A 12,400-nucleotide genomic window follows, 5' to 3' on the forward strand; every position below is an offset into this window, starting at 1 on the left:
TTAAAAGTACCTGGCAAGTGATCCTGGCAGCTTTGTCTTCTCCTCCCCATGGGGAGAACCAACGTGAATGTCTTTCCTTGCAGGATATATCTTGTAGATGTCGTATGAGTTCATAACAGTGCTCATCGTCTTGGTGTTAGGGACGATTTATGATGACAGTGATGCCCGTGGATCTTGCCTCCCCAGCTCTAGCTCAGCTGTCTAACATAAAATATTAGTAGCTCCGTGTTTTACTTTTCATCTTGCTCTGAAGACACAGGCTCAAGTTTTGTTCGCATCTCTAGCAGAGGTGACTTTGGTGAGCTCTAATCAACCTGAGAGGAGACCTGCCTTTAGTGCAAACGGTGTACAGTCTTGGAAATAAGCCAGGCCAGGGCTGTATGAAGGTTTTACATTGTTGCAAGTAAAAGGGGACGAGCCAGGGTTGTCCTGGCCAGGTGCGTTGGAGCTGCAGGCTAGATGGCTGTTTTGCAGGAACGGCCCCACACACTTTTATTCGCCATTTGCGTGATCGCCCGGCATTGTGGGCTCATTTTACGCGCTCAGAAAGGTATGGCGTGTTTACTTGGGTTTTGTTGTGTTTTCCTAACTTAGAAAGTTGTCTGAGGCTTGAGAAACCTGGTATTTTGCTCTTCCCGCACATTGCGCCCTGGAGCGTGCTGTCCTCCACCCCGCGGCGCTGGTGGCCCGGTGGGGACATGCACACGCCTACGCTCTGAGGGCACCTGGAGAGAAAGCTGTGTTTAATCAGAAAACAAGCTGAAGCGTACGTGGTCTGTCATCCTCGGCACTAGCTTTTGTTTCCTTTGCGTTGGTAAAGCCCTCTGCAACCTGTTGGGCACGAGGGACGTGCTTACGCGGCAGAGCGCTGCTGTCACCAGCGACCCCCCCCCGGCCGCCTCTCCCAGCCTGGGCCGGCGTCAGCCCAACTTTTCTTGCCGGTGACCAGAAAGAGCGCGGAGAGGTGAGAGGTTTCCCGGAATGGGAGGAAGTGAGCCGTAAACGTACCAGGAAATAAATAAGCAGCTGCAAAATCCATTTGTCCTCTGGAAAGCTTCTGCTAGGGATGACAACTCCGACTAAGAAGTGAGGTGTTTCGGGCTGCTCGCTGACAGCCAAAGGCGGTGGTTTAGAAGGTGAGTAGGAGCAGCAGATGTCAGCAGCGGGATCCGCCAGCAGGCGGATATTTGTTAGGATGTTGTGTAAATTTTCTGTTAAAACACAAACACGCAGCTTCGTGCTTTTAGGCCGCAGATGCCTAAATCCCGCGTTTCGGGCTTGGGAGAGGAAAAGGATCTTCGGCGGAGCGTTGCGCGGGTGAATGGGCGTCATTCCTCCAGAGGCATGCGGGCGAGTGTCTTCTGCCTGGCCAGAGAGCCCAAATCGCCTCTGAAGAAAAACGTAAAATAGGGAGCGGAAGAGCAAAGCACCTCGGTGAGATAGGTTGGGCTTCAACACCACCGTAGAAAGCGAGGCTTAGGCCTCCAGATTCTCCTGCAGGTGGGAATGTGGGATCCGTTTCCATCTTTACTCGGAATCGGCAGTGTGTGGATATGCATTTGGCCCATGTTCAGTTGCAAGGTAACTTAGACTTTTTCTTCTGAGTGCTCACCAAATGGGCCAGATTCAATATCTAATGAACCTCTGTTGGGTTCACATTTCACATCTTCTACAAAGTCTGGAATTTGTGAATAATCACCCTTTAAAACACGACCTTTTGCTAGGTTTTATTTTGTGCCACTGTGGTCCCTGGTCTGACTAGGGGCTGGGGTCCACTCTCTGCCGGACCGTTCATTTGTTCCTGTTCTTGTTGGCACCTTCTCTCTCGTCCTTCACTTTTTGTTTAGCTTCTAAACCAGTGAGCATTGGTCCATATAGGCCTTGATATTTTGTAGAATCATAGAATCAGTAAGGTTGGAAGGCACCTCTGGAGATGGTCTAGTCCAACCTCCCCACTCAATCAGGGTCATCTAGAGCATGTTAGACAGGGTTGCATCGAGGCGGGCCTTGAAGATCTCCAGAGAAGGAGACTCCACCACCTCTCTGGGGAACCTGTGCCAGTGCTCCATCACTCTCACAGGGAAGAAATTCCCCCACACGGTCAGGCGGAACTACCTGTGCTTCAGTTTCTGTCCATTGCCTCTTGTCCTGTCACACGGGACAACTGAAAAGAGTTTGTCCCTGTCCTCTTGACACCCTCCCTTCAGGTACTTGTACACATTGATCAGATCCCCCCTCAGTCTTCCCTTCCCCAGGATGAAGAGGCCCAGCTCTCGCAGCCGTTCCTCATAGGGCAGGTGCTCCAGCCCTCTGATCATCTTTGTAGCCCTACGCTGGACTCTCTCCAGTAGCTCCATGTCTCTCTTGTACTGGGGAGCCCAGAACTGGACACAGTACTTGAGATGAGGCCTCCCCAGGGCTGCGTAGAGGGGCAGGATCACTTCCCTCAACCTGCTGGCAACCCTGTTCCCAATGCACCCCAGGAGACCATTGGTGTTCTTGGCCACAAGGGCACATTGCTGGCTCATGGTCAACCTGTCATGCACCAGCACTCCCAGATCCTTCTCTGCAGAGCTGCTGTCCAGCAGGGCAGGCACCAGCCTGTACTGGTGCCTAGGGTTATTTTTCCCTAGGTGCAGGACTCGGCGTTTGCCCTTGTTGAACCTCAGGAGGTTCCTCTCTGCCCAGCTCTCCTGCCTGGCCAGGTCCCTCTGAATGGCAGCACAGCCCTCAGCTGTATCAGCCCCTCCTCCCAGCTTGGGATCATCAGCAAACTTGGTGAGGAGGCACTCCGTCCCCTCATCCCGGTCGCTGATGAAGAAGGAGAACAGGATGGGACCCAGTGCTGATCCCTGGGGGACGCCACTAGCCACAGGCCTCCAACTAGACTCTGCACTTCTGATGACGACCCTCTGCGCTCTGCCTTTCAGCCAGTTCTCAATCCACCTCACTGTCCACTCTAACCCACACCTCCTGAGCTTCTCTAGGAGGATGCCATGGGAGACAGTGTTAAAAGCCTTGCTGAAGTCAAGCTGTTCATACGATAGCGGAGTATCTGCGCTATCACAAAGAAAAAGACAGTGCTTACTTTTGCTGATTTGCTCTTGATCTTATATACGTCTCTAAACCCCCAAATAACTCCTCCAGTACAACCTCAAGATACACGTAATTACCTATGTATAGTTTTAAAGTAATTCTGCCTTCTCTGTGAGAATTTACGGTACTATGTTTAGATTTTAAAATTAAAAATCCACTGCATGTTTTTATAAGAAGTGAGAAACATTTATGCAACAATATATTCCTGCTCCTGTTTCAGGCAAGACACAAGGGCTAAAAATGCAGCTTGGTTTTTTGATTACAACCTTTAAAATGTCAAATTGGTTTGAATAATGGATTCTGATTAGTATCCATCCTTTTTTTTTTTTAATGACTGTTAGCAAATATTTTTCCCAATAAAGGAAATTAAATGCTCCCTATCTTAAAAAAAAAAAAAAAAAAAAAAAAAAAAAAAAAAAAAAGAAAAAGACCCCTCAAAATAGTAGTAGTATTCCATTTCAACATAAAAATCTCTGGCACAATGTCCTCTTGCAAGATTGGGACTATTTTAAGATTATATGCAGATAAACATTCACAACCATTCACTAGAACTTTTTCTACTCACAGATTAATAGCTGCATGATGGTCACTAGAAGCCAATAGAGCTTGCAGATTTGCTTTCTGCATTATACAGGCTGAAGAAATTAGTCAAGGGACCACTTAATTGAATACAAAAACTTATATTTGATTAAAACATACCTTCAAGATTCGCTTGGCTTCTGAAATATCATTCCCAGATGAACTATTTACATTTGTTTTGAGGTTTGCTTATTATAATCGAGAACTTTATATAATTTCATGGGAGAATGATAATGGGAGCTGAAGAAAGAAGTCAAGGTGCTAAAAGTCCATCCATTTTAAAATTAATAGTATTCATTTCACAGCAAGGAACATTAACATGACTTGTCTTACTTGAAGTAACTAATTAGGTGTTTGAAACATTATAAAAGCATTAGTTACACACCTAAGAGATATATGGGAACAGTAATTATCTTTTTTACACGCTGATACCGTGATATAACATGATCTTCACTCACTGGAAATTACATGTCGGAGCCTCCATTTTACAAAGAACTGAATGACTTTAGGCAAGGTCTTTTATTTTTAGACTATTCTTCATGACCAGATTTAAGAAGACCCAAAACTTAAAGGTGCCGAGGTCCGAGGTGCTGGGTGCTTTGATCGCCTGCCCTGCGCTATGGTAGCACCCGTAGGCTTCAGCGGCAGATGTAGCCAGGGACCAGCTCTCCAGGACCCCCTGGGAGCTCCCAATGCTAAATCTGTGCCTTGTTAATCCCGGCCCTGCAAGTTGAAGCCGGCGATGGCCTTTGTATCTGGGTGCAATTCCTCTCATCAAACTTCAAGTATCTGTGCTGAAACTTGAGGGAGAAAATAGCCACATATTTTACAGTATCCATCTGACATGCTTTAGACATCTATTTTAGAAAGAAAAGTGTAGGGTTATTATATTTATAAAGAACTTTCTTTTTCCTTTGCTAGCTGGAGGGTTTAAGGCATCATAAAAGATGTCACTGTCAGGTGTGACATTGGCAGGCAGCCTGTCTAAAACCAGAAAAAATAAATTACTATTTTTTCTTGCAACTCATAATTGCATTGTGGCATTCATTGCCATAGGATATCACAGAAGCCCAAAGCATTAATGCTTTCAGGGTGAGATTTGACGGTTTGATGGGAGGTATATCCACCAATGTGTCTCTGATGATCTGGGTGCAACCTGGAGTTAGATCCACCAAGGTGCCTGTGATGATCTGAGTGCAACCTGTGTGTGAGAAACTCCAGTAATCCGTAGCCAGGAATACCATGCCAGGAGAATAACCACAGTATTTCCATCCTGTTTCTCTGATTGCTCTGTAAGCCCCCGATATCTGGCCACTGTTGGGACACAGAATGAGCCTAGGTAGGCTCTGTTGTGACCATTCCTGTGGTCCCAGCAGGCGCAGTGGGAAAGTTCAACCTTTTCTTTTGTTTTATTTCTGTCAGTCATGCAGTGTTCACTTCATTATTATCCTGTCCTTAGGCAAATTTGGAACATTTATTTTTTGATGCAGTCCATTTCTTTCTTCTTCTTCTCCTTTTTTTTTTTTTGTTTGTTTGTTTGAATTTGCAAGATCTTGCACTACTGCTTGAAAATGAATCAGGGAAACGACTGTGTTTGGAGGCAATGCACCTGGCAGCCGCAGGCCATTAGCCCAAGGTGCAAGGTGAGGAGCATGAGCGTGTCTCCAGTTTTGAGGAAGAATGCTTCTGGGCTCAGAGGCCAGGCTCCTAGCACTTTATTTGTGAGATACTCTGCACCTGTCAGCTAGAAACCCCAAAATACAGAAAGCAAAACATATAAAGCCTCAATTTGTTCAGTACTTTTCTGAGGTACAGAGAAGGAGAAGTCTGAAGCCTCCACTCTTCAAAACTGCTCCAGAACTGGAAACAAATCATACGAGCCTGGCGTTGGACTTAAGCTCATTCCCTTCGGAAGGATCTTGGAGGCGACCTTGGGAACGATACGACCAGCTTTGTGTAGGGTGAGCTGGCTGGCCTGAGAGTGGTTCAGCCCTCTCACTGCCAACGACGGCTCATGAGGTGCATCAGTTTGACCGTGGTGATGTCCTCAGGCCCTTGTACAGCTCCTGGCTTCCGTGGAACTGGATTGCCCAGTTGTGGGTTCTGGAGAACAGGGCTAGCCTGAGCACAGCGTAGCATCTGTCACTCTGCCGACAGGACCGAGGTGCACCCTGTGCCTGGATGTGGGTTTATCAGCTGGAGTGGTTTCTGGCTCCAGGCCCCAGCAAGATCAGCACGAGGGTCCCATCACGCAGTGTGTCCTTGAAGCAGCTGGACACCTCTGGCACCCAGCACGCAATGGGCATTGGAGCTGCTGAGGTTACTTGGAACGATGCAGCCGTACGTATAGTCTAATTACAGAGCGCTGCCTTTGACGTGTCTGGTTCCAAGCGGGTGCGGAGCGTCCCGTGTAGGTTTGAGATGGAGAGTAGCAGCCCTGGATGGGCTCGTGCCTGTGATCTGGGCCTGATTTTTTCTGTTACTCTGCAGTTTCGGGGTTAGATACAGAACGGGCTGTATCAGAATTTCATCGCGCTCATCCTAGCGCTTTTGTGACGGTGTGCAAATGCTTTGCACCTACGTCCCAAGCTACGCAAGATGAGAGACTGATCCAGCCCCTTTAGCCTGCAATGTAGATTTGATTTAGCTCAGGAAATTACAACACCCTACGGGCAATTCAAATGCGCAGAGTGCAACATGTGTGCATGCACTTTTTTATTTTTCTTGGCTAGATACTGGGAGCAGATTTACAACTTTTCCAGAAGTGCGCATATATATATATATATATATCAGTACAGGTAGCACTGCCATAGAGAAATACTAAAACAGAGATCTGACTGGAGTTTGTTTTTATCACTTCATCTCCTCCTTTCTTCTCTCACTTCTTTCTCACTATTTTGAGGCTGAAAGTTCATCTTGTGGCTTTTTTGTTACTGACAAAAAAGATGTATACAGTAAGATACAGTTGCTGACAGTCCCATAATCCTGCAGCAAGGAGGTCAGGATGTGTATTTTGTTACCGCCATGAGTTCCTTCATTTCAAAGGATTTATGGAAAGCTTGCTGTTGTTTAGTTCAGACGTTACAGGACATCTGAACCTGCCTGCAGGAGTGCTGCTTTCGGTGCCAGTGAGCTTGTTACCCATCCACAGAGGCCGTTTGCCATGCAAGTTGATTCCTACAACTGAAAATAGAAATCAGAGAGAAGCAGCAAGAGAATAAAATTAGACAAGTTGAGCTGCTGAAGCCTAGCCTAGCTTCTGTTCAGAAGAGCAAAGGCTCTGCCTGCCAGTCGCCTCGTTTGAGAGCAGCAGCCTTCCCAGCTCCACTTTGGCAAGTGTCACCAAAAAAGCTTTCTGCTGGAATAGATGTATTAAACCACCCTTGCCTCTGATAAGGCTCAATATGATAGTTTTCCCTGGAGTACGCTCCCCAGAGTTGGGTTCAGTAGGTTCTCAGAAGGCTGGAGCAGTGGTAGATGCCACGCTCATAGGATGGGATATGCTGTGGCCTGAGAAATTGCATTTTATGGAAATGCTCCCCAAAGGAACAGCGTGCTCTGAGCTGTTGGTGTACCTGGTGCAGCAATTACAACCGCGGCAGCACTACAACCGTTCGACAATTAGTTGATTCAGTTTTAAATGATTTTTTCACAGCATGAAATCTACCTTTTTTGTTACTGTCATTAGCTTTTCTGAGAGCTTCTAGTAAAGGAGCAGAGCTACGCATGCCATCCATAATAAATCAGTTACAAAGCAATTTTACCTACTTGTGTTTTCAGATTGTCCATGAAATGACTGTGATTTCATCCAATTTAAACTCAGCTCTTCTGTTTAGAGATTGTGTTTTTCCTGGGTAATCCTGTGCTAATGATTCTAGGTCTGTATCTCTTTCATCAGTCATTTGCTCTCATATCCAGCCCACAGCTCTGTAGAGCTTGACCCAGTAGAGAGCAGCTGGTGCCAAAGCGCAGACACCCCCGTAGCTCTGGTGTCGGGACGACGACGAGGGCACCCTTCAAAGGGTGGGTGCTGTGATCCCGCTGCCCGTGACGGAGCTGCCGCTCCTGGCGTGGTGGCAGGAGGCGCCCGGCGCGGGGCTGCTGGGGGCACGGACCCGGCTCTGCCTGCAGAACCGTCAGGACCTGCTTTTCCACTGTCAGCCAGGTGTTCGTGATGCGCGTGCATCTCACTTTCTACGTCGCAGATGTTTTCCTTTATTGCATAGCTGTTTCTTTCCATCTTTTTTCCTTTCCTGTTGTACTGAGGAAGGCAAAGAACCAATATAGGATATTGCTTATGAAGTGTTACAACACAAATCCTTTTTTTAGTGTTTGCAGTATTTCCTATGGACCTTATTACTTGAATTATTTTTTTAAAGGAGAAATCAACTTAACAGAAAACCTGTAGACATATAAGCCCCAAAATGAAGTTCGATAAGTAATGCACCTTGCAAGCTATGATCCAGTTAACTGAGTAGTGCTTTAAGATCGACATGCGTGTTTAAGTTAATTTTCCTGTGTGATTTATTTATTTATTTATTTTATGTAGAGAGCGAGCACTCAACACGTCTCAGGCTGGGACGCTTCAGCTGACAGTGGGGAACCTGAAGCCAGAGGAGACCTACACCTTCCGCGTGGTGGCCTACAACGAGTGGGGGCCCGGAGAGAGCTCGCAGCCCGTCAAGGTTGCCACACAGCCTGAGCGTAAGTCTGCAGAGTAACGGGGTCTCGGCTAGGGCGGCTTTAACGGTGAACTGCACCTTCAGCACCTCCCCATTTACCATAATTCATTAATATAAGGTTTTCGCATGGCATTTGCTAGTAAATATTACAGCACAGCCCTTCTGCTTGGTAAATAAAACCCTTCCGAAATTTGTAGTAATTTTTCCTCGTTGTTCTGGAGGTACTTGCAGAGCATTTGGCCTGATCAGCAACAGCATATTGTTGCTTAGCGTCCTGACATTGATTATCATACCTCCCACCTTCTATTATGTGGCAGCATATGTGATACAAAACCTTTGTTTTGATAAATAAGGAGTTCTTTTTCAATCAAGATGCATTATAAACTTACTGGAACATACACAGACTTTCCACTGGAGTGAACTCTTTGGTTTATTCATGTTTAAAAGCAAATATTTTGTATTAGTTAATGTTTAGCTATAGATATGTTTTATTAATCTTCAAAGTCATTCTTCTGTAGGTAATTTTCTCTTTCTCATATGTCTCATTTGATTTTAACTGTTTCCACACATGCCTGGTCTCTGGAAAGAAGGTTTCTTTTGGTCTGTTCTGTGGCATTTTTTTCCCTCGGACCATCCGTTGTCCCAGACCAAGGATGCTGCAGAGAAAGGCCTGCAACATTATTTGAGCCCTTCCACAGCAAAACTCGTTGTTCAGAAGTCCTGTTGATCAGAATAGGAATGATACCTAGTTTTTAGTGGCTCGGGTGGATGCAGCTCCTGTTTAAGTAGAGCTGGGTGCTGTACCTCTAATTACTCGGTCTGAGAAGAGCATATTGGCAGCCGCTGGTTCGTAAGGCGTGGAGGACCAAACGGGTGGCTTGCGGGAGGCTCCTTTTACATCTCTTCAGTAAGTCTTTGCCGGAATACGTTCTTCCTGGGTAATAACTTGGAAAACCTAACACTTAACAGAGCCACAAAAACTGTTTGCCGTGGTCACGCATTACCATGTACCGGATTTTAACCAAAAGGCAGGATTTGTCTGAAAGCCCACTGTTGCATGAAGGTACCATGTGCTGGGAAAACACAAAGTGCGTCTGCTTGATGCATGGCTGCAGGTGACTTGTTGCTGCAGCCAGGTAACATAGATGGGGATGAATCTCCGTGGCAGGGGCTGGAGTAGGGGCTTGGAAAAAAGTCATACATAAGGCAAGCATGAGGGATGGCTTAAACTGGCTTTTACACAGTTGAGCTCCTGCGTGGGAGGAACAGAGCGTCAGGAAAGACCATCTTGTCTGCTGGGGCGTTCAGAGGCAGGGTTGGAGATCCCCTGATGAGCGTGGGAAATGGGGAGCGTGGTGGCCCCAGTGGGCGTGAAGGCTGGACCTGGAGCATAGGAAGCCGGGAGCCAGCACTAGGCTCCCGCTCGGAGCGAGAGCTGGAGCCGGCACCCTTGGAGGAGGCTCCTTGGTGAGCTGATCTCTGCAGCTTTGCTCGCCAGGAGATGTGAATTCGGGTCACGTGCCACCAGCCAGGAAACAACCCTAAACAACCCCAAACCTGTGTGAGTAGTGATGTTTTCAAAGTATCACCTGAGAAATTTAGATTTCTGCTTTTTCTGAGTTCCCTTGCATTTTAGATGTCTTCCGTTCCTGCTCTGAGATTGCTGTGCCGCTTACTGCACTTATTTCCAGTTATACAACTGTCATGTTCAAACATAAACAAGGTTGCATTTCAGGCCTTTTGGGGGAAAATAAGGTTATGAATCTGAGCCTTTTAGAAGTAAGGTAACATTTTAACTGTCAATAATGCTTAGAAACACAAATGCACATATTTCTTTATATATATCTATATATCATAGGTATGTCTGTCTGTATGTGTATGATTTACAGAAGTAAAATAATATTTCATTCCGGAAAATTCTTTCCCCTTCCCAAAATGCAAGCCAAAGCCATGCATCGCTACCCCCTGCTGTTACGCTTGGAAGCTGGCAGGACACAGAATTGCCTCCTCTGCTTAATGCAAAGTGTAGGCATGTGGAATATCTTTCTTACTGAATAACTTTGAAATTTCTCTGAAGTGTCAAGTTTGAGCATGGAGAAAATATTGTTTTCCATTTTTCTTTTCATTTCTTCCTGTTGACCAAATTATCTTATCATTTTGAGACAACTCTCTTTGGTCCTGGAAACCCGTCAGCCTCCGTGCGCTGTCTCTTAGAACATGCTGTAACTATTGTACAATAAATTACATGGCTTCACATAAATTGAATTTCCACATTATTTGAAAATATCAGAAGTATTATGCAATCTGGCATTGTTAAAGAAGAAAAAGCTGATGAAAAAGGACATCTGAAATTCATGTCTGTCAGTGCCTGTTTCTAAAAGTGCATACATTTTCTCAGTAATCAGTTTAAAAGATCAACAGCAGAAGTTCCAGCTTTTGAAATAATCATCCAGACTATATGGGCTACATTTATGTGAAGGTTTTTGTCCCCAGATTAAACCGCCCTCCTTTTTTTTTTTCTTTTTAGTAAACTACAACCCCTCTTTCTCTGCCTTTATGGTATATAATTTCACTACAGCATTATCAGTGAGGATTTAAATCCCTGACTGCTTAAGCCTTGTCTAATCTTTTCATACCACATGTGGAGACTTTGTGAGTTATTATTTTGGCTCCTCGAGATGGTGTTAAAGCAGCTCGGCAGCAGGGGAGGCAGCGGCGGAGCCGTGCCGGTCCTCCCGAGGTTTGAAGCCTAGTGCTCCCGCTCCCCGCCGCGGGACCAGCTCCGTTCTCCTCACCGCCCTGTGAATCCCGACCAGCTTCCTAAGCAGTCTCTGCCGCGCATATTCGAAGTAGTCGGTGGAGGAAGAGACGTGAGTAGGGAGGCAGGTCGGGATCTTTGAGGGCTTCGTAAAGAATAGTTAATTACTGCATCTTTCTGAGGCTCCCAGAAGCCCACCTGTGTTTCCATACGTCTGCCACCTCCTGGATTATGGCGAGGGAGCAAATCTGGGGACCCTCCCAACAACTCCCCACCGAGGCGGCCAGGAGGGCTGCTGCTCCCGCCTGCCTGTCCTGCGCACAGAGCCGCTGCACGGCTCCCTCGCGTTCAGCTGACTCAGCTGGAGGGCTTGGGCCAGAGATTCAATGTTTTTCACCCTTCACCCTCCACTTTAAGGTTGTTTGTGTGAGCAGGGCAGCATCGGCTCTTCATTGCATGCTCCAGGCCCTGTCCTGTCCTGCAGAAGGATGTTCTGCTGCTTCTGGTTTTCCCCTTGGGATCCTTCTGCCCATCTCGGAGAAGCCAAGTGAAGAGAAGAGTGAGTAAAATCAGCAGCAACTTTCCTGGGGCCATTTGGGAGTGCTGACTGCAGGGCTCGCTGGCATTTTTGCTGTTAGTTCCCAGCAGGGCAGGGGTATCTGTGCACGTTCCTGTTTCCAGTAGAAAAACGTAAGCACAGTTGCACAAGGGAAGTTGCCTTGCCCCGGCAGCTGAGTTGGAAACCAGTGTTTCAGATGCCTGGGATATGCTGCGTTAGTACCTTTCTTGCTGTTAAAAGGGAGAACTGAAGAAGGTGGAAACTTGTTTAATTGAGGGAGGTGGTGGGCCTGCCATTTCCTCCTGTCACGTTGCCCATGAGCTGCTACAGGATGGAGATGTTTTTACTGGTCCTGCTGTTCCCAGGTGTTGAACGGAGCTGGATTAGGTGCCCTCTGTAGCACCCAGTGCACCATTAGGTCTCGGTGACAGCAGCAGGAGTTGGGGGCTGTTAGTACTTGTGGGACCAGATCTGGACAATCCCGTGTCAGCGCCTGAAAGGGTTTGGGTCATCCGGTCAAAGCATTTCTGCTTAATAATTCCTGAGGAATATATGAACAGGAAAGGTGGTTCCTTGGTCAAATCAGCATTTACAGCGGGAAATTGCATTGTGGCGTTCTCTGTGGTTGTGGGTAGCTGTGAGCTTCCATGGGACACGTTATGGTTACTGCAGTGTTAATATTACTTCCTGATCTGTTTTTAGTCCCCTGGCTGGAAGAAATATTTT

At 46.7% G+C, this 12,400-nt stretch overlaps 1 protein-coding gene across 1 annotated transcript in view; it reads left to right on the forward strand.

Annotated features, from left to right (window-relative positions):
- Positions 1 to 12,400, forward strand: part of DCC (DCC netrin 1 receptor) — a 551,739-nt gene that overhangs the window by 372,524 nt on the left and 166,815 nt on the right. The window contains exon 9 of the mRNA XM_062599476.1: positions 8,225 to 8,379. Coding sequence (XP_062455460.1) covers positions 8,225 to 8,379 — 155 coding nt within the window. The remainder of the gene's footprint in view (positions 1 to 8,224; positions 8,380 to 12,400) is intronic.

This window comes from Rhea pennata, chromosome Z (genome assembly GCF_028389875.1).
Source record: "Rhea pennata isolate bPtePen1 chromosome Z, bPtePen1.pri, whole genome shotgun sequence".
Classification (NCBI taxonomy): Eukaryota; Metazoa; Chordata; class Aves; order Rheiformes; family Rheidae; genus Rhea; species Rhea pennata.